The sequence below is a fragment of the Chaetodon trifascialis genome, chromosome 7, assembly GCF_039877785.1.
Source record: "Chaetodon trifascialis isolate fChaTrf1 chromosome 7, fChaTrf1.hap1, whole genome shotgun sequence".
Lineage (NCBI taxonomy): Eukaryota > Metazoa > Chordata > Actinopteri > Chaetodontiformes > Chaetodontidae > Chaetodon > Chaetodon trifascialis.
The window spans coordinates 8,460,001-8,479,741 of NC_092062.1; the positions used below are offsets into that span (position 1 = coordinate 8,460,001).

Sequence of the window (19,741 nt, forward strand, 5' to 3'; positions counted from 1 at the left end):
CAGTGTGGGAGGTCTGAAGTCTTCGCAGCTCATTAAAATAAAATAAATAAATAGATAACGAAGTAAATACAAATGATTTTCTGGGACTGTCAACTTAGTCCAAAATTCTAAATTGTGAACTAGTTTATTTTAATGTGTGAGAACTGAACTACTTCCACTCTTTCAGAGGCCCAGAAACCATTTCAGGAACTCAGGAGCCATACCTGCATTTTGACACAAGGAACCAGGATCTAAGACTTCCTTAGCCTCTGCCTTAACCTCAGAGTGATGAAACAAAGCAAAGAAAGAACCACATGACTCTGTGTTATTTCCTCAGATGAGAAAAAATTTGTCTCAAATACCGCTTCTTCTTTTTTTTTTTAGTTACTGGACTAACTTGACTAAACTTTACTTCAAACTTCAAACAGCAACGCAGTTCAGTTTCTGATTTATTTGTTGAGTTTAGTTCCTCTGGCTCCTTAGTTTGTGGAACTATTCAGCTGTAAATGGGTATTATTCTTTCTTTAGAGTTCATGATTTCGATAAAAATGGAGCCAATTTTAGACTATTTTATTTAGGCAAAGTTCTTGTATGACTCCTTGTGTTTGGACATGTCAGAACTTTTGTTAAATGAAAAAGAAGTCCTTTTTCCTTTCCATATTTTTTAAAATGAGTTTCAAAAAAAAAAAAGTATTGTTTTGTTATATGTAGTGCAACTTAGGTACTGAATCCACACTTTAACTAAGCTACTGAATTGAACGTTATTTTACTCTTGAACACATTGTAAGACACAGAGGATGACAGGACAGGATCACCTAAATGCCTAATGGAGTGTGCAAAGATAAATGAGCCTGAACAAATAAATTTGGGAACCCTCTGTTAAAGGAACAGAAAATCATATTGTATTGAGACTATACTGTGCTTTAAAGAATCCACTTGTTGGCTGCTTAAACCCCGGCAGAGGAGCGAGGTGAGACAGTAAGGTAAGAGAGGAGCGTAGCTTCTCCACAGTCCCAGACAGTTTGTCTGTCAGACGCAGGGGGGGAACTGGAACCTGAGAGTGTTTTTTCTCTCTTTTTTCACCACAAGTCTGTGTTAGTGGTTGTCAGATCTAACAACAGGATGGGAGAATACAACATACACACACACACACACACCTCAGCTGAGGAGGGAAGTGGCAGGTACATCACGTCTATGGTAATAGAACAGCAGATGGAACTGGCAGGCACACATAGCACCTTGTGCTTTGACACAAACACACATACTCTTGCATGTGCACACACCCACTTGTTCATACATAACAGAAACACACAAACATGCAAGAACAAGCTGCTTTTACCTTACAGTGACAAAATATCACATCTGAAAAGAAACACACAGCCTTAATCCACACATGTGTTTAGTAAGATGGGCTTGACTTTCTCCTGTCAATTTGCTAAAAAGTGCAGGTCAGCTATAAATGGCTCTTTCCCCAGAAGAAAGAAAGAGGTGTCAGAGTGTCGGTCCTAGAAGGTGTTGTCTGTTTCTGACCTGTCTCTCCTGGGCATCGTGTGAGCGACGGCGTAGCTCCTGGCCCTGATAATCTAAGAGATAAATCATCTTTAGTCACTCTCTCACAGCCTGACAGACAGACAGGCCTAAGTGCCTGGGAGGGTGGCAAAGGGACACTTTAAAATCTCCAGTGATGAGGAGTACTGCCGTGAAGGAAACAGCTAGCCGCCCCGAGCTCCCTCCTATCCCCCCGAGTCTCTGGCTGCCATTTTGGCTGCATCTCAAGGCGCTATTCCGGCTCTATCTCATGTCACCGTTCTGGCTGTCGTTCAATTCTCATGTTGGCTCCCGTTCAGCCTCCATCCTGGCTCTGGTTCAAGCTCCACAGTGGCTGTGTTTCGGGGGTTTCATTGTGGCTCTGTTTCAGCAAAGTCCCCCCCCCCACCACCACCACCACCACCACCACGTCCCTCTCTCCCCCTTTCAGTTTCAGCACCCCAGGTAGCTGGCCTCCTGCCCAGCATGCAGATCAGTGGGAGATCCAGGCTCAGGCCTTTTGTTTGGGGTGGCATTTTGCCTTTGTTTTCCCATCTCGCCTGTAATCTAAACACCCAAAACATCTCATGCTTGACAAATCGGCCCTGAGACGAGGGAGCAGCGGAAGACAAACGGCTGGAAGCGGTTCAACCCCAGGCAGGACTGATGGTGTCCGACTGGGCCTGACCTCCCAAAGGTTAAAGACACGTTCACTTACAAAGCAATCAATTACCCAGGCTGTGTGGGCGCTTTTAACCAACCTCCCCTCCTGCCTTCCACACAGCCGGCGTTATTGATGAGGGTCCCAGTGTACAGCACACTCCAACCTGGAGTGTGTATTACATTTCACAATTGAAATAAATCTCAGATTCTTGGTGTTTCTGCCTACCTGGAAACTCTCCTGCTTTATATCGTCTTTCTCCCCCCCCCTCCTCCCCTCCCACCTCCTCCTTCCTGCCTCCCTCCATCCCTCTCTGCAGGTTGTTGTAGCAGGTTTATTCTGGTAGTTGGGCTCCGTGGGCCCCGGCAGGCCCCTCAGCTGTTCCGCTGGGTTTGTAATTACCATTTCATTAAGAATGACAGTTTCGGGGGTTGAAGCACCATTTCATCCGGGTCTCGTGGGGAAGGCGCTTGCCAAATTTCCAGTGTGAGTGGCAATTATCTCTCTTCGTGTCTGCAATTCACCATTTTGTACTTAGTGGCTTGACAACGGCTAGGAACATTTTGTTGGAGTAATAATAGGTCTGGGATATTTACACTGTAGCCCACTCAGGCTTAGCTCTGTGAACAGACTGATATGAGCCATCAGAAGAGATAGAAACAAAGTAGAGGAGACACTACAGAGACAAACACTACTTCTTTGTGTACATACTGCAGAAGGAGCGCTCTTTCAATATGTCTCCCATAAAGCTGCACAGACACAGAGCAGTGTGGTAGTGTCTTGATTTGAGGCTCAGTTTATTTTACATATAAGGTCATTCTGGGTCTGAGTGCTCATGTGGTGTATTTTTGTTTTTGGATTCAATCATCATGTGTTTGCTGCAATTTTGCTTCTTGTTTCTGTTTTGGCCACTTGTGCAAAAATGACTCTTAATCTCAATGGAGCGATGGTGCAACGGGAGTGTTTTTCTGCCATACAGGAAGCATCGAAAATGCAACACTTGTACTGTAGCACTGCATTAAAATGTACCATCACTTCACACCAGCCAAGAGACTGTTCAGATATCAGTTTAAACTTTACTGTGTACTTCATGAAAATGTACAGTAATAAGTACTGCATCAGAAATTCAACCACTTGTAAACATCTATCATGTATGACCTTCCTTCTCTTTGAATGCCAACATTCTTATAACTGCCTTCTCTTGTCTCTTAATGTACAGCTTGTACACTCACTCATAACCATTTATCTGCATGCCAAGGAACTGTACACGTGCATTAAAGGACAGGTTCAGATCTGACGACTCGTGAAAAATGCGTTTAGCCAAAGCTACTGTGAGGCTTCAGCAGTCTGTGTTAAACAAATCGAATGTGTGTCTTCAAAAGTTGCCGTTTTTTAATATCAAATTCCCTCTTTCTCATTCCTAGCCTGAGAAATATTTTGGTGACCTGTCATCCTGCAGCTCTCTAATACTTTATTTGATGGCTACAATTAGCATATAATGCTGTGCTTGTTTGTGATAGGTGAAATTCTCTACTCCATCAAAGAGCCAAATCAGCCACACCAGATTACAACTGCACTGCAACCATTAGAGATGCCAAAAGAGAGTCAGTAGAAACAGGAGAATATGTGTCCAGTACCAAAATAATGGTAATTATAATAATATGGGGGAAAGAGTGTTATGAAGTGAAGATGAGTCCCCTTACATACTTTGGATAGTTCATGTTTCATTCCAACCTTAAACCATCCACAACTCCACAACTAGAAGGTGGAGTGAAAAGCTGTTAAAATGTGAGGATAATGACACAACTTTCCAGACTGTCTTTCTCAGAAGGCATTCACAGAGTCACGCTCACATGTAAACACAACAAGTGACAGAAATAGTTGGGATAAACGATAAAAGAAAAACTTGAGAGAGAAGTTGAAACCCTGCTCACTTTCTCATCTCCACAAACCCTGAGAAGCAGTGCATGAAGTGGGTACGAATGTCGTGATTATGAGTTAGGGTAGCTTATAGAAATTGTCCTAGTCAATGGGAAGGTGTTGGGGGAGGGGGTCCGAAGCTGTTCGACCACCCCAACAACATTTGTGGGGAGTGAAGACAGCCTGAAAAGAATATAGCACGATTCCAAGTGTAATTTGCCAAGGAAACTCAAGAAATATCTAGTAAATATAAAAATAATGCACTTAAGTGTGAATATAACTTACGTAATATATGTAGCAGCTTGTTTCACAAATCCATGACATTTATGATGATCTGACTCTGACCGTTTTCATCTTACACAGACATATTCATGTTCACTTGTTAAAATAAAGGATCACTTCAGGGCCAATATGGACAGGAGGAATTATTATAGCAACCAATAACTCTTCCAACATCCATATGGGCATACAAGTATTGTATTAAGACTTGGAAAAATAGGAATGTTTATGTTTGTGAATGTCTCTGTAAATAAGTGTGTGCAGCAAATGGGAGACAGGAAGTGTGTGAGCCTCTTAAATGTATGTCTGCCGACGTGTTTACTCCTCCCTCCCTCTTAAGAACAAAAAATGGCAGGCCTTCGCTGTGCTGAGTTATAGTGACATGACTCACACGATGTCTACCGCGAGTGACTGCTGCAGCTCTTTTAATTGCAAGTCTGCGCTGAATGATGGGATACTTAATTCCTACACATTCCACACAATTGCTTTTCACACTGGCAGAGGCCTGGGGAGGCAGCCGAGGCTTTCCATGGCCATATGGAGAGGGAGGCAGAGCCCAGGCTGAGCGATCGGAAGCTTACCGCCTCATCCCTGCACCAGACTGGCTGCTATACTGTACTGAAGCTGCAGACGGGCACGTGAAGCAGTACGACTAATGAAACACATTCCACACACGCCGCAGACCACACACACATGGATGTGGTGAGATTTAATTTAGCTTTACTCTCTTTAACACACTTCCAGATACCCAAGCAAGCACACAGCCAGTAGCCTCTTACTTGCACTCACACACATACATATACACACAAACTTAAATAAAAATAACACAACACAAAAATGCCACACATTTTCACACACATAGTCTCATACACACACACACATGCTTGGTCTCACATGTGCTGGACACACTCAGATATGTTCTAAGTCACACACATTCACACACACTGTATGTAGAGGATATACATACACACACTGAGATAATCACATAAATCCTCTCAGAAACACACACACACACACACACACACACACACACACACACACACACACACACACACACACACACACACACACACACACACACACACACACACACACACACACACACATGCACACACAGTCAGCTGTATGAAGTGTGTTGACAGTCCTGTCAGCTCATGGTAGCACCATCAGGCTCCCTGCTGTCCTGTGAATGGGTCACTTCTCCTTCATCTCTCTTATCACTCGGTCACATCGCCTGTTTTCTGTGGAGTCTGAAGTAAGAATAGTGCTCGGCAGCTGGATAGTGCCGTATCACTCCAGCTCCAGGATTCTCAGCAGCTACGAGGTTGATGGGTGATTGGTGACGTGGTGAACCAGCTGGTCCTTTCAGCCACCACACTGCTCAGCACACATATTTTCTATGTGGACTTCACTGCTATACTGTGAATATGCTGAGCCTGCAGCCACAGTAGTGGCACTGTGAGGCTGTTAAATAAATGTTAAGGTTCAAACTTTGTTTTTAAACTTTATCAAAAGTGAATGCAATAACGACCAGAGGCTGGTGCCAGAAAAATGGCAAATTGAGCACACTGGCATGTTACTATTTGCTACAATGCAAAATAGTATTAAAGGTAGACTACAGAGGAGACTGATGGGAAAGTCGTTCATTTTCAGGTATTTGGCCACAGACCAACGTATCAAACCAAAGAAAAATATGGACCTGATGACGGTCCTGGATGGTGACATACAAAAATTCTGCATATTGCAAGATCACCAAAGTTGACAAAGACAATAACTGCTCCAAAATTGTATGGTTATCTCCTGAGCTGCTGGTCAAACTTGTCTTTCTGAACCCTTCTGCTCCACCAGCAGCTACGGTCAGGGGATCAACAAAGTCAGTGGGATTCATCCTCTGGGGACCATGAAGGTCTAAAGAAACTTTCACTACAATCCATCCTATAGCAAAAGCTTTAGAGATATGATAATCTGGACCAAAGTGGTGGACTGACCGGCGTTCCATCCATAGCCAAAGATGATGCGCTGTAATGGATGGTGTCAGTGTTTTGCCGTTATGTTCTTAGCACTGCTGCAAAACTGAGAGCTTGTAATTATTTTGAAATAAAAATGTCTCAGCTTGTCATGTTCCTCATTTTCTCTTGCACTGGAGATTGGAAATGTAGAAAAACAAACAGCAGAAAAATGGCAGAGTGAATGCAAACATACTGGTATTGGCCTCTGATGTAGCGGTTAAATGTCAGCTCCAAGAACAGCCAGGAGTACTGTTCATTGATGTGACCCTGGAAATACCCTGGCCCCCAAAGACCCCAACAGGCCCCTGTGCATGCAAAGTAAGGAGAGGGGGAGAGAAAGAGACATACTACAGTATATATGGAGAGAGAGCCTAATGTATTTAGTAGCCAAGGCTCATGTAAGAAAAGCACGTAATGACTTTAATTGATCTTTATTAGCTTCAATTAGAGAGGGACACAGGGGGGAAAACAAGGTTGTGATTCCTGCAGAGAGAGCAGAGAAAGTGAGCAGGATCAGAGCAAAATCAAGAAAAGACACAAAGACAGTGTGAGAGATGTACAGGCTGAAAATGAAGGAACAAAGAAACACACAGAGGACAAGAACTTTTACAGATTTTGACTGCAGATTTTGTTGTGATTTGTTGCATTTTGTGACATTTTGTGTCTGCATTTATTCTCTTGAGCTCACAGCAGCTCAACGTAGAAACGTACAAAATGTCATTTTCTCGGTTTGTGCGCAGGCTTGTTGCAAGCTTTATAGATGGCTCAACTGCACACAAAGACAAAGGAAAGAAAGCAAATGAGCACGATCAGAAGCAGATTCATCTGGGGCCGGCATGATCTGAGGTGAAGACACATTAATTAGTGCTCAAAATGTTTCAAAATTTGTGCTTAATGTTAAGCTTTCTGTATCTTTTTCATAAACAAACACATGATAGGAAAAAGGAGAGAGACTAAAGGGAAATATGAGACAAAATGTGAGTTTCTGGAGAGTTCTGCCACTCAAACACAGATACAGACGCAGTCCCATACGCAAGGTCTGTGCATCCATTTCTAGCTAACTCACAGCTGATGTCAGTACAGTTACAGGCCGTTAAGCAAAAGGTTCAGATTCCAAGCTTGGCGTTCTTCTCATAGGTAGATAGCATCAACCCACAGTGGGTTTCATCATATATTGTGTTGGTCGGTGGACACTCAGTCCAGCTGAAACAAGACTGAGACCCATGCTGTGGTCCTGTAAGTCGAAAGATGAACATTTTTGAGTTGTAGTTCAGAGAAGGAAGTCAGTGAATGTTTGTGAAATTTACAAGTACAAGCACTTCAGAGTGAAAAATATCATGTTTACCAGCTTGATTCCAGAGAGACAGACTTATGGGAAAAACGGAGACAGAAAAAATGATGATGTGATTTTGTGTTACACGTCTTAACCACCATGTTACAAGGACACCTGACTGATAACCTCTTAGCAACAGCAAAAACAAACAAACAAACAAACAAACAAAAACAGCGTATAAGGCATTTTCTGTGCCTGAGAAAGGCTCTAAGTTACATTAGAAAGGTTGAAAAATTCCCTAATCAGAACACATGCAGACGTCTACTTCAAAAACAGTTTGTTTAAAACTGACTAATCAAAATACATTCTGGCATTAATCACATCTAATCTCTATTTATGTATTTTTATCTAACTTATTTATTATATTCATATATCTGTATCTGTGTCTGTTTGAAAAATTTGGCTTGCTGCCACTGGATCTGCTCCTCTGACAGTACTTTATCACTGATACTAAAATATTCCTGCGTGACTCAGTAACTCCGTTTCATACTACTTAAAATGTGTTGTAAATTGAAGTCATAAAGATTTATTAGCCTAAAACAATACATGTACCTCTATTCCACAAATGAAAAAGTGGATAAAGCAGATACAGGCCAGCCATTACTGGAGTGGAAATCTCAACCCCAGCCCTCCAGTCCCCTCATCCAGCCCACCATCCATGCCTTCCTCTTCCCAGAGCTGTGTTTGTGTTTCTAGGGGGAGCTGGCTGACCCCTGACCCTGGGCTAATGAGAGCGATAACGAGGATTAAAAGGGGGTGACTGGAAGGTGTCTGAGAGTGGGGTTTAAACAATTACACTGGGCTGCCAACATGCCTTTCTTCATGACTCAGGAAATTACAGTCTCCCTCTCGCTCTCCCCCCACACTCTTTCAGTCGGCACACAAAAGAAAGGGCTTATGGAAAATAATAAATTATCTCGGGGCCACGTTAACTTGGATGTAAATCGCCGGGCAATTATGTTTTAATAGCCCTTTAAGAGAATGAGTAATTGGGTTGACACTAGTGGGGTAGATCAGGCTCACCCGTCTCTCTCCCCGTGTGCCCGCTGGAAGCGAGCTCTGGGTCTGTGTGCTGGTCAGTCTGCAGGATGACTGCATGACCGTGAGTTTAAACACTGTGACCGTGAGATCAGGAAAACTGCACGACTGTCATCATCATGCTGAAATTAGAACTGCACTGTGGTTTGTTGTTCATTTTCTACTTCTTTATTGGCAGTAATCTCTTACTGCTATGACATTTTTGCTGCTTAAGACTTTCTCCTGAGGAGGGTTTTGGTTTTCTAGGTGGCGCTATTTCCTTTGTCTGTGCTCTCATTGCATTTCTTTTTAAGGAGAAGAAGAAGAAGAAGAATCCCTTATTGTCACAGCACACAGAGTTACAGGAGACTGCACACGCCACGCGAGTGAGATTCGTTCTCCGCTTTTAACCCATCCTGGAATGTCGTTCCTCCGCGGCAGACCAGGAGCGGTGGGCTGCCAGCCGACCGGCGCCTGGGGACCCAGTTCCTGTTGTCACCATTGGTCAGGTGGTGATCTTCTTGCGTGTTTTTAGTGGGGATATTTTTATGGAGGAAACCCCAGGTGAACACAGGGAGAACATGCAAACTCCACACAGAAAGGCCCCTTTTCCTCGAGCAGCAGGCACCGAAGGCATGGTGGAGGACACGCCTCCAGCACCCACAGCGGGATTCGAACCTGGACCTTCTAGCTGTGAGGCGACAGTGTTACCACTTGTGCCACCTTTTTCTACTTATGCCGAACAAAACTTTATAGATACAATAAATGTATTTCTGCTAAAAAACAGAAGTTATTGGAAATTGTTTAGACAGCCTCATTTTCTGTGTTAAATTGTTGTTTACTCCCATTTCTACTCCTCAGACAAGTATTGTAGAAGTTGGCATCTCTGCAAAGAGTGTGTATAATGCCTATGTGTTTCGATTTGACTGAGCTATGACTTTCAGGAGAAGTCAGCCAAATACATAAATAAATAGATAAATAAATACTGCAAATATTTCTGCCCATTCAGAGTGTTGTTTATATCTGAGTAATGCATTTCTTTTCAGTTCCATAAATAAATAGCAAGCAAAACTAAAACGTTATAAATCATTTTAAAATTAAAAACTTGAGGTTTTCATGTCAACAACGTGATTATGATGGGATAAGTCATGTGCATAGGTGCGTTTGTGTGTCACAAAATAGGAAAAAAAACCCCATCACCATAATTGTCTCCACTAACACACAGCCACACAGAGGGAAGCAGGAGCAGCTCCCTCTGACCTCTGGCCTGGACTGTGACCTGTGGATGATCGCCGTGCGTCCTGATGTGGCTACCGCAGGGAGAAACGGAGGCAGGATCGATGCGAGAAGGGAAGAGATCACAACAGGCCAAACCTGGTGAGTCGAAAACCACCAAATGAGACTGGAACAACACAAACAGCAGGGGAAGGAGGAGAGAAGAAAGCAGAGAAAAATGAGAGAGGAAAAAGAAAGCAGAAAAAAGGAGAAAACTGTGATAGAGATCTAAGGCCAGACCGAGTCCGACACAGTAGAGGGAAATAATCAAAATCCTCGGCAGGATGTCGGACCTTACTGCAATGAACAAGCAAATGGTGGGATAAACCTATATTTATCTCATCTTACTTTCATCTCGGGAGGAAGACAAACGGGGTAAGAAATTGATCAGATGAGCATCTGTTAGGCTTGGCAACAGTCACAAGTCTGCAGAGACGGTTTTTAAACCCCATTTCTCAATCTCATCTCCACTACTGTCAGTGCTGTACAGGCACTTACAGGACAGTGAGAGAGAGAGAGAGAGAGAGAGAGAGACAGAGAGAGAGAGAGAGACAGAGAGAGAGAGAGAGAGAGACAGACAGAGAGAGACAGACAGAGAGACAGAGAGCTGGATGAGCGACTGCACCTCACTACTTCACCCTGTTTCCTTTAAGACAGAGGTTCTCTAATTCCTGCAGCCTCACTTTGTGCTTGACATGAACAATCTGTGCGGCGAGCTTCTGCAGGAGTAATGGAGTAAAAGAGTTTTCCTTTGATGATACCGCTTGTTATTTAAAAATTAAAGGGCTATCTATAACGTAGAGCTCCACCACCCTGAGCATACGCCCTTTACAGAAACATAATAGAGGTCCACTAATATGTGTTCTTGAGGCCCACTACGCTGTGAGGTCAACATTTTAGCGCTGTTGACAGGAGGAGGAGGATGTCAGTCAGCGGATCAGCTCAGATTATTGTAGCTAAGTAGTGTGAACAATAACAACCAGCACAGTCTCTGGAGGGCTGGCCAGCTCTCATGCTCTTATATTTACTGTATGTGTGTTCAGACTGAACAAGGGCTGCAACCATTGATTATTTTAACTATTGATTCATCTTCCAATTATTTTCTCATTGAAAAAATTAATTCTTTGTCTTATAAAGTGTCACAAAATAGTACAAAAAAAACACCCCATCCCAAAACCCAAAGGCCAAATTGAAACATTTTTTTTTTAATTGCTTTCTGTAAATTATCCGAAACAGTCCAAATTTTAATGATGTTCAATTTAATATCATCTTGTTTAGTTTATCATTTAGCGTCATAGTATCATCTTCACATATGAGAAGCTGGAACTGGAAAAAGATGTTGATCCAATAATTAAAACACAAACTAAATTTCAATCTTGCATTACTTAAAATCTGAATATTTGACCTTGGAAATTTGCTTTGAGCATGTTTATCATTTCTTTGTGTTCTTAATATTTAATGTGTGTTCTCAGTCTACTTTCCAGAACTTTCCAGGAACTCCAGTCGAATCTGTAATGACCCTCGGTTTTAATGCCGCCTCTTTGAGTCAGGGACGAGCTGGTGCTAAAAGCTGCAAGGTATGTTGGTCGTGTTGCTACGTGTTACAGGGAGAAGACGTGGGAAGTCTACTTTGACGAATACATCCGTTTCTTTTTAACCTCGTCAGACACCAAAACACTCAACAGTTTAAGATAAAAACTTGAAATGTTGTCATGACAACCATCAGTTCATCCTCTGTTGAGACATTCATGCATTTCACCTTTCATCCAACCTTAACTCAGTCTTTGCAATGTTGCCCCTGCATCTGTTCATGTCTTTTTCAATTAGACAAATTCATGAATCGATTAGTTGTCAGCTATCAGATTAATCTGCGACTATTTTAAAAATCAATTATTTGGTTTGAGAGAAAGTCAAAATTCTCTGATTCCAGTTTCTTAATTGTGGATATTTTCTGGTTTCTTTACTGTTCAATGAAAGTAAACTGAATATCTCTTGAGGATACCTGAGGATGTCATCTTGGGCTTTGGGAAACACCATTTTTTCACGTTACATAGCCCAAACAAACAAACAATCAGTTAATCGGCAATGTAAATAATTATTTAGCTGTGGCCCTATTTTCAGTATCTCACATTTAAAAGGTCTATACAAGACAACAATGACAAAGACTCTGCAGCCTCTTAAGTTCTCTCCTGTCATGTAGGAACAGTGTCTGAAGCAGCATTTGCTCCTCTGCCTTCTAGAAACTATGTTTATATACTGCTGATTTGTTTGTTGTTTGTTGATTTGTTAATCTTTGAGGGAAAGTTCTGCCAGGACGATGGTTAAAGGGAGTTTTTTTTTTCCTTGTACTGCACAGCAGTTGCAGGGAGGAATTGGGGTGAATGGATGTACAGAGCGCAGGATGCTGACACTTGACACCTGAGCAATGCTTTTGTTGCTATGAGGATGCTGTAAAGAAATTACAAATGAAATATGCTGTCAGTTCACATTTTACTGCCATGTTGGGTATGAATCAGATGTAATCTGGATTGCGTTATGTGTCCTACAAAATACATACATTTGCTGCTGTAAATGAACTGAATATCTAGGAGACAGGGTTGGCATGAAATAACGCTTCCTGAAAGCTGTCGCTGCTTTTTGTGTATGTGGACCTTCTCAAAGAGGAACTTTCATCGTATCATCGTGGATCATACTGACAGGACCATGCTGATACTTGATAAAGGTCTTTCACGCACACACAAACTCTTCTATGTCCTATGGAGCACCTGCTGATATGTGGCTGTATCTTTGCGAGTGTGTTGGTGTGTCTTTGTATCCCTCTTTCTCTGCCTCCCATCCTCACTGGGGCTCTTTTATTCCCTCCTGAGCGGCTCCGTCACCCATGTCGCCGGGGGACAAGGAGAACGTGGCGTTTTCCCTGGATCAAAAATTTACGAGCAATTAAAAGTCGGCCGACGCCCGGCATCCATCAGCCCTGCGTGCTTCTGCCAGGCTGGGTGAGGGGGGCTCGCAGTAAACCACAGGCTATATACTTTTATATCTGTTTTCCCTCCAAAGAGGGAAGGTTATGACAAAATTATGTTTTACTGTGCCCGGTTTCCAGAGCGATGTAGACATCTTTCACGGGAACGGGCTCGTCAGAGGTCAGAGCCCCTGGAAAGGTGGCAGGGATTGAGAAATGTGTGTGTGTAAAAGTGTATGTTGTGTTTATGATGGCAGTGACAGAAGCCTTTAACACAGTGGGAATAACATAGTATCTGCTCTGCCGGTCGATCAGTTACTGAGGGAAGAATGACCTAATTACTGTGTTGTTTATCACTGCACAGCTCTGATTTATTTCCCTATGCTAGTGTAATTTCAACACTGACTCTTCCTCTTCAATAAAGGCGGTAAGAAATGTTTTTTGTATTGGAATACACACACACACACACACACACACACACACATGCACAATGATCCATTGCGACATACCTAATACATAAAAAAGCATGCAAACCCTCATACATCAACACAGTCGCTCTTTCACTTCTTCTGGCTCCTCGCGACAGGCACAGACTCATTTGCATCCTTAATTGTGTTGTAATGTACTTTTAATTTGAAAATGGAGGCAATTAATTATTTTGATATGGAACAAAATGCCGCAAATGTAAACATTCTAATGGTGCTCCATGAACAGAGAATCATTTTTCAAAAGAGGGATTGAATCTTATCTAATTTTTTAATGCCAAACTAGTTTTTTTTCCCCTTGTAAGATACTGTTTTACCACTCACACATTCCCCTTGATATTCACTTTGTCTTTGCAGAGAGGGCAGTGTTTCTTTGATCTATTGAGCCGCTGTTATTTTCTATCTAAATCTCCCACAGGATAATTACTGTAGTTTCACCTATGCTATCAGAAGAGATTAAATGAAATTAAGCCCGTTTGGACACTCTGCTTCTTCTCCGTACGTCATCCCCCCGGTGCAACCCGCTAACACCACACTCTCCACGTTCTATTTCTGGGTCAGGGAGGCTACAAGTGGAGATGTGAATCGCAGATTAATTTTTTTTTTTCCTCCGTCAAACATGTGATCAATAGGTGTGAGCATTGAAAGGATAGCGAGTGAGGCTGGAGGAGAGGGGAGGGAGATCCATTTGTACAGGCGCTGGAAAAAAACTGACACTTTCACTCCCTCAACTTGATAAAGTCTCCTCAGAGAGGAACGGGATGGATGTGTGTTATTTTTTTCTCTTTTCTCCATTTCCATCTCCTTTTCTCTCTCCTTCCCTTTCTCTCTCCTCTCTTTCACACACACATATTTTCTGTCCTCTTATATCTCTAAGCCCCCACCCAGCCTCCACCCTTCACCCCTATCTCTTTCACTCTCCCCCTTCTGATTCTCCTGAGGGTGCTGGGAGCTCGCTGACATCACAGCCGGCCTGGCAACAGCCTATAAATTATGAGTGACAAGTCTTTGGACCAATAAAAGCACCACCATATTTCATGCACAGTAAATCTGATTGCAGATTGCTCTGGCGTGTGGCGACTGACATGTTTATTGTCGTCATGGCTGTGGGAGCTGAGGGTGAGAGGGGTGAGGGGGGTGTGTGTGTGTGGGGTGGGGTGGGGTGGGGGTTGCTCCCTAACATCACAGTTTCTAAAGCTCCCAGTCTATATGGAGGTCAAACAGATGGGAACTCTGGGATGCAGACGACCCTTTCCACCCACCCAACAACCCTCTAAATCCCCAAACACACATACACACAAACATATATATATATACACACACACATCAATGCCAACCCACCCGACATCTATAAGGCAGCTTTTTTCCTTCAGCTTTAACAAAGCCATGCAACTGCTTCTTTCACCGCAACCATCTGTCCTCAATCCGCACATGCTCCCTGTGAAAGTTTTAGAGAGGTTACAACAACATCTCCTTCGATTTTACTTATTTAAAAGGCGACTATGTAACACTTCAAAGAAAAAATGACAGATTTGAATTCAATGAAGCATTGAAAAATGAGCCGAGATGCTTACTTCATTTCTTTGGTTTTTGTCTCTTTGCATGTGTTTCTTAAGCTGCAGTGCATCATCATAATATTGCTGCCCAGAGCGCCTTTCTAACACTAATGTAGTGAAACGGTTTGTTTGGGCAGCTTTAGGCATCAAAACTACTTGGTTGGGTTGAGAAAGGAAGGAAGCTTTCACCTTCTGTTTCCCATGGAACATGAACGGTCTGCTGTGAGAAGGTGGTGTATATGACCCACTACTCCTTCCCAACCTCCACCCCTCTCAGGACTTTTTTGCTCTCTATGTTACGTCACCCAGTCTTGGTCTGTGACACTCTGGGAATGAGACCAGGTTAGTGGAGCTATTTCATCACCACCAGTGACTGCTGTAAAGTAAAAGTTTCACAGGCCCACTTGAATTTTGATTCTGTTTTTACACACACACACGCACACGCACACACACACACACACACACACACACACACACACACACGCACACGCACACACGCACACGCACACACCCTTACTAATGCTAACTTTGGCTCCTTTTTCATGTCCCAAAGAAATGTAGAATTCTAAAAATACTTTTCTAGGGAACAAGTTTGTAAGTGCTTTTATAAACTGACTGAATCGCCATTGAGTCAACTGGCAACAACATGTATGTAGTAAATATACAATAATACAGGACAGACTACACTCACACAGTATACACCTTCACAATCCAAATAAAGGGAAAAAAACCCTTTCCCTCTCTTCCATCACTAACTTTGCCAATAACCAAAAGCATTCAGTGTTATCTTCAATTTTCTTAAACATGGATCCTCTCATTACAGATATCAGATCTAATCTTTAATGTATTGTAACAACCTCATTGATGGTAAGTGACCCTGTGCTCATTGCTCTATCTAGTCCATCCGTCCTTGCCCATGCAATAAACCATTCTTCATAATTAGCCTGCAGTATGATCTGGGCATTACAAGTCCTCTGCCACAGCCCCTAAATGGACAGATTTCAACAGACGCCCGCTGGTGTGATCGGCATCATTATATTTTAATTAATCCATTCTTCTCACAGCAACACAGTAATTACAATCTATTTTATGACACGGCATGCTGCGAAAGAGGGGATGGAAGAGAGAAACAGGAAGGCAGCGACGGGGAATAATAGCAAGAAAAGGGAAAAGAAGGGGAGAGGAAGGATGGGAAAGAAACTACAAGAGAGGTTAGAGCAATGATGAAGAGAGGAAATCCTAAGGTGAGTGAGACAGAGAGCGGAGGCAAACATCACAAACGCTATGACTGATTACCGATATGTCATCGCCTGGCTGACATTGTAAAAGCATTGTAAAAGCGTTTATACGATGTCTGGAGGAGCACGGGGCTCTCTCTCTCCCGCTCAGGTCCATGCTTCATACAGTCAGAGGGAGAGGCTCCATTTCCTCCAGCCGCTGTCTATATAAATCAGAGCAGGCATGGACACTCAGACACGCTGTGGGTGTGATAATAACATTAGAGGATTACAATGACACTCCTCTCTGGACAAGATCACCTGTCTCAACTGTCATAAAACAGCTGCTTTTTGCAGTTGAAGCGCTTTATATGAGGAGAGTGTGTAGGTGTGCGCGCACGTTAGAGTGGTGTTTGTGCGCGTGGCCAACACAGTAGTGAACAAGTGGAAGATGACGCACGCTCTGTGATTCATCGCTGACAGTTCACTTGAGTAAACTTGTAATAAGTAACACCTGATCTCCTCGGTTTGATAAATAAATGTGTTCTCTGCAGTTGGCATGACATTACTTTCAATTAAATATATTGTTTTAAAGAAGCAGTTAAACTATTTTGTGCTACTGTGGCTCAAAAAGTCCGGTCAAGAAACATTCAGGGCCCTTGAGGTGGCTTATGAAAGGACAAATGAATTTCACATCATTCAATTTAGCTGACATCCAGCTGGAGATCATACTGGGAGAATTACTCCGATCATACATTTCATAACCACAACCAGTGTCTCCCCATGGAAACGATAGACGGCTCAACTAATCAATCATAATTCTTCCCATATGGGGAAATATCTTTGTGTTTGGGTGTGTGTTTGGCATGTTACACAGACAGGTAAACAAACAGTTACATACAATACTGGTGCAGCACAGTTAAAAGCTTTAGTAGCAGCGTAGTCTGAATGTGTTGTGAATGTGGCTTTTAGGAGTTGCTGATGTGCACTTTGAGTTGCCTACTGTTTACAGCACAATCAAAGAGTTGAAAGTCGCCATTTAATCCAGTTAAACCATTCAGTCCCAGGCCAAAAACCAGAGCTATTTGAAAATTAATAAAACAACCGAGATTCACACCCAACAAAAGGTACGACATGCCCTTATTACCATTCTGAGTGTGTCCAATATGAGAGCACTTTACAAATTAAAATTTGGAAATGACAATGACAGTGAAATATGTGAGCAGCCAATAAGTAACACAGGTGAAAATAATTTATAAAAACAACAACAGTAGTAAACCCTTCACAACCTCTTCCTACCTTAAAGGAATAGTCATTTGGGAAATATGCTCATTCACTCATTCATTCTTGCAGTGAGTTAGATATGAAGACTGCGGAGCTTCGCAAAAAGAGCGGGACAAGGGGGACACCGCTCGCCAGATGTTATGTGACGGACTCCCTGGGGAGAAGTAACCTCCTGAGGTCTTTGCTCGTTTCCTGGCAACCTCACGATGATGTACAGATTTCACGAAGTTACTGCTGCCGGCGAAGAAATACTCCAGCACATTAGTAAATACCTACATAACCACAACTTGTCATTTTATCGTGTTTTTTGATATCCAGATATGGTTTTTAGAGGTGCTGGTAGGCTGATTTTTCTATTTTCAGACAGAGCCAGGCTAGCTATTTCCTCGTGTTTCCAGTCCTTATGCTAAGCTAAGGTAAGCTATGATGAGCAGCTGCTGACTGTGGCTTTACATTTACTGTACATATCTTCACATCTAAAGTAACTATTGGCAGAGAAACAAATAAGCTTATTTCCCAAAATATCAAACAATTATTTTAAAGACTCACAACCAACTACTTGACAGGCTTGTGTCGCTTCGAGAGCCACAGCAACAAGTTAGCTGTAGTTTCAACCAAGTGCTGTTGATCACGCTGCTTTTAAGAAAACAGAGCTGCTGATATGTAAATTGACTGATTAATACACCAATCATTTCACATGTAAGCCTCGCTTAAAAAGAGTCCTGAGGATGTTGTCAGAACGCTGATTATGAAATGTAACCCCATCAATGATGCCATGTTAATGTTCAAAAGCAGTGAATGTTTGCAAGGATGCATCACAATACCTATGGTGAACATGGTGTCCTGCTGCGTTGATGTTCCACCCAGGCTCGTCCGGGTCGGGGATCTTTGCTGTCTTGGCGATCAGATGCTGAACATCCCTCCAAGTCAGCTTAGGACTGGGGCAAGAGACATGAAACAGAATATCATCAAACACATCCTTCCCTCAGTCCGTGTTTTACACCGACTCAAACCACAGAGGAAGCACTTCAACTCTCTGTGATACCCTGAAAAGGAACCTGCAGGGAGCTCAACATGGACTCTAGTGTTGAAAGAGGCTGGAGGACTGTTTATCAGGCTTACTGCACATTCTACCAGGCAGGCGTGCATGTAATGCTTATACTGTATTAATGCTTAGGTTATTTGATACATAAACTGCTGTGATGAGACACTGCCACACCTTTTACAGCAGGTCCTCCAGACATAAAAGCACCTGTTTAAGTCAAGCTTACGGTTTAATAATGATGTCACTAAAAAACTGTGAATCCAACAAAGAATATTTGAGACTTTAACAAAAGAGCCTAGAGAGTCGAATGTAGAAAAAGTCTTCTTTTTAATCCCAGGCAGGGGAATTCTAATAGAGCGGACTCAAGTGTCATGTCAAGCAATATACTAATGGAATCCAATTAAGACCTTTAAACTGCGCCGAGAGCTGGAGGATATTAGCTCAGTTTTCTATAACAAAAGACTAAAGGGTCGTCAACGAGGGCTTTTTCAGGATATAAAAAGCATAAAGGAAATTGGGTTTTTCTGCTTTATCCAGTCATTATTCCCTAAGAAAATGAGTTGAATGTAGTATAAGAAAACTGCTTGGCCACCCATTCTGAACAGCCTTTTCTCTTTCTGAGAAGAAATGCCTCCACTGTTTGCTTAACATCTGTGCACGTACGGTCGTTTCTCCGGTACAGAGGAACAGAACGGAGGTAATTAAAGGTGTGCAACACAGTTAGACTTCATTTTTCCCATCATTAATGACATAACTGCGGTACATCGTGGGTGTCTATTCAGCCACGTTAAGGTACATCTTCATAGTTTCACAGCGTGTCTGCACAAAGACGCAAAGAAAAGCCCTGAAAAAAAAAAAAACGAAATCACAAGTAGCCTCTTCGTTATTGCGCTGTGGAGTGTTAGACATCTCAGGTAATATCAGGCGCAGATACAAACAGATGTATTCCATTCACGTATTGGTGAAAACGAAGAAGAACAAAAGCGGGGAGAGAAGCTTTCATTAGCAGCATAAAACAAAACCCCGCCAAGCAGCAAGAGCAGGCAGCTAAAACAACATGATAGGAATAACACCAGTAACACTAATAATAGACGGATAGAATGAAACAAAACACAACGCACAAACAATTATTTTAAGCTTTGATTTCAAAGGGATTGGAGTGTGTGTGGAGGGGGAGAATAGGCTTTGTACT

The 19,741-nt window shown here is 42.5% G+C and overlaps 1 protein-coding gene across 1 annotated transcript in view; it reads right to left on the reverse strand.

Moving 5' to 3' along the window:
• The window catches only part of LOC139333454 (furin-like protease kpc-1), a 158,950-nt gene that overhangs the window by 33,462 nt on the left and 105,747 nt on the right, over positions 1 to 19,741 (reverse strand). Inside the window, exon 13 of the mRNA XM_070965867.1 lies at positions 18,329 to 18,442. Coding sequence (XP_070821968.1) covers positions 18,329 to 18,442 — 114 coding nt within the window. The remainder of the gene's footprint in view (positions 1 to 18,328; positions 18,443 to 19,741) is intronic.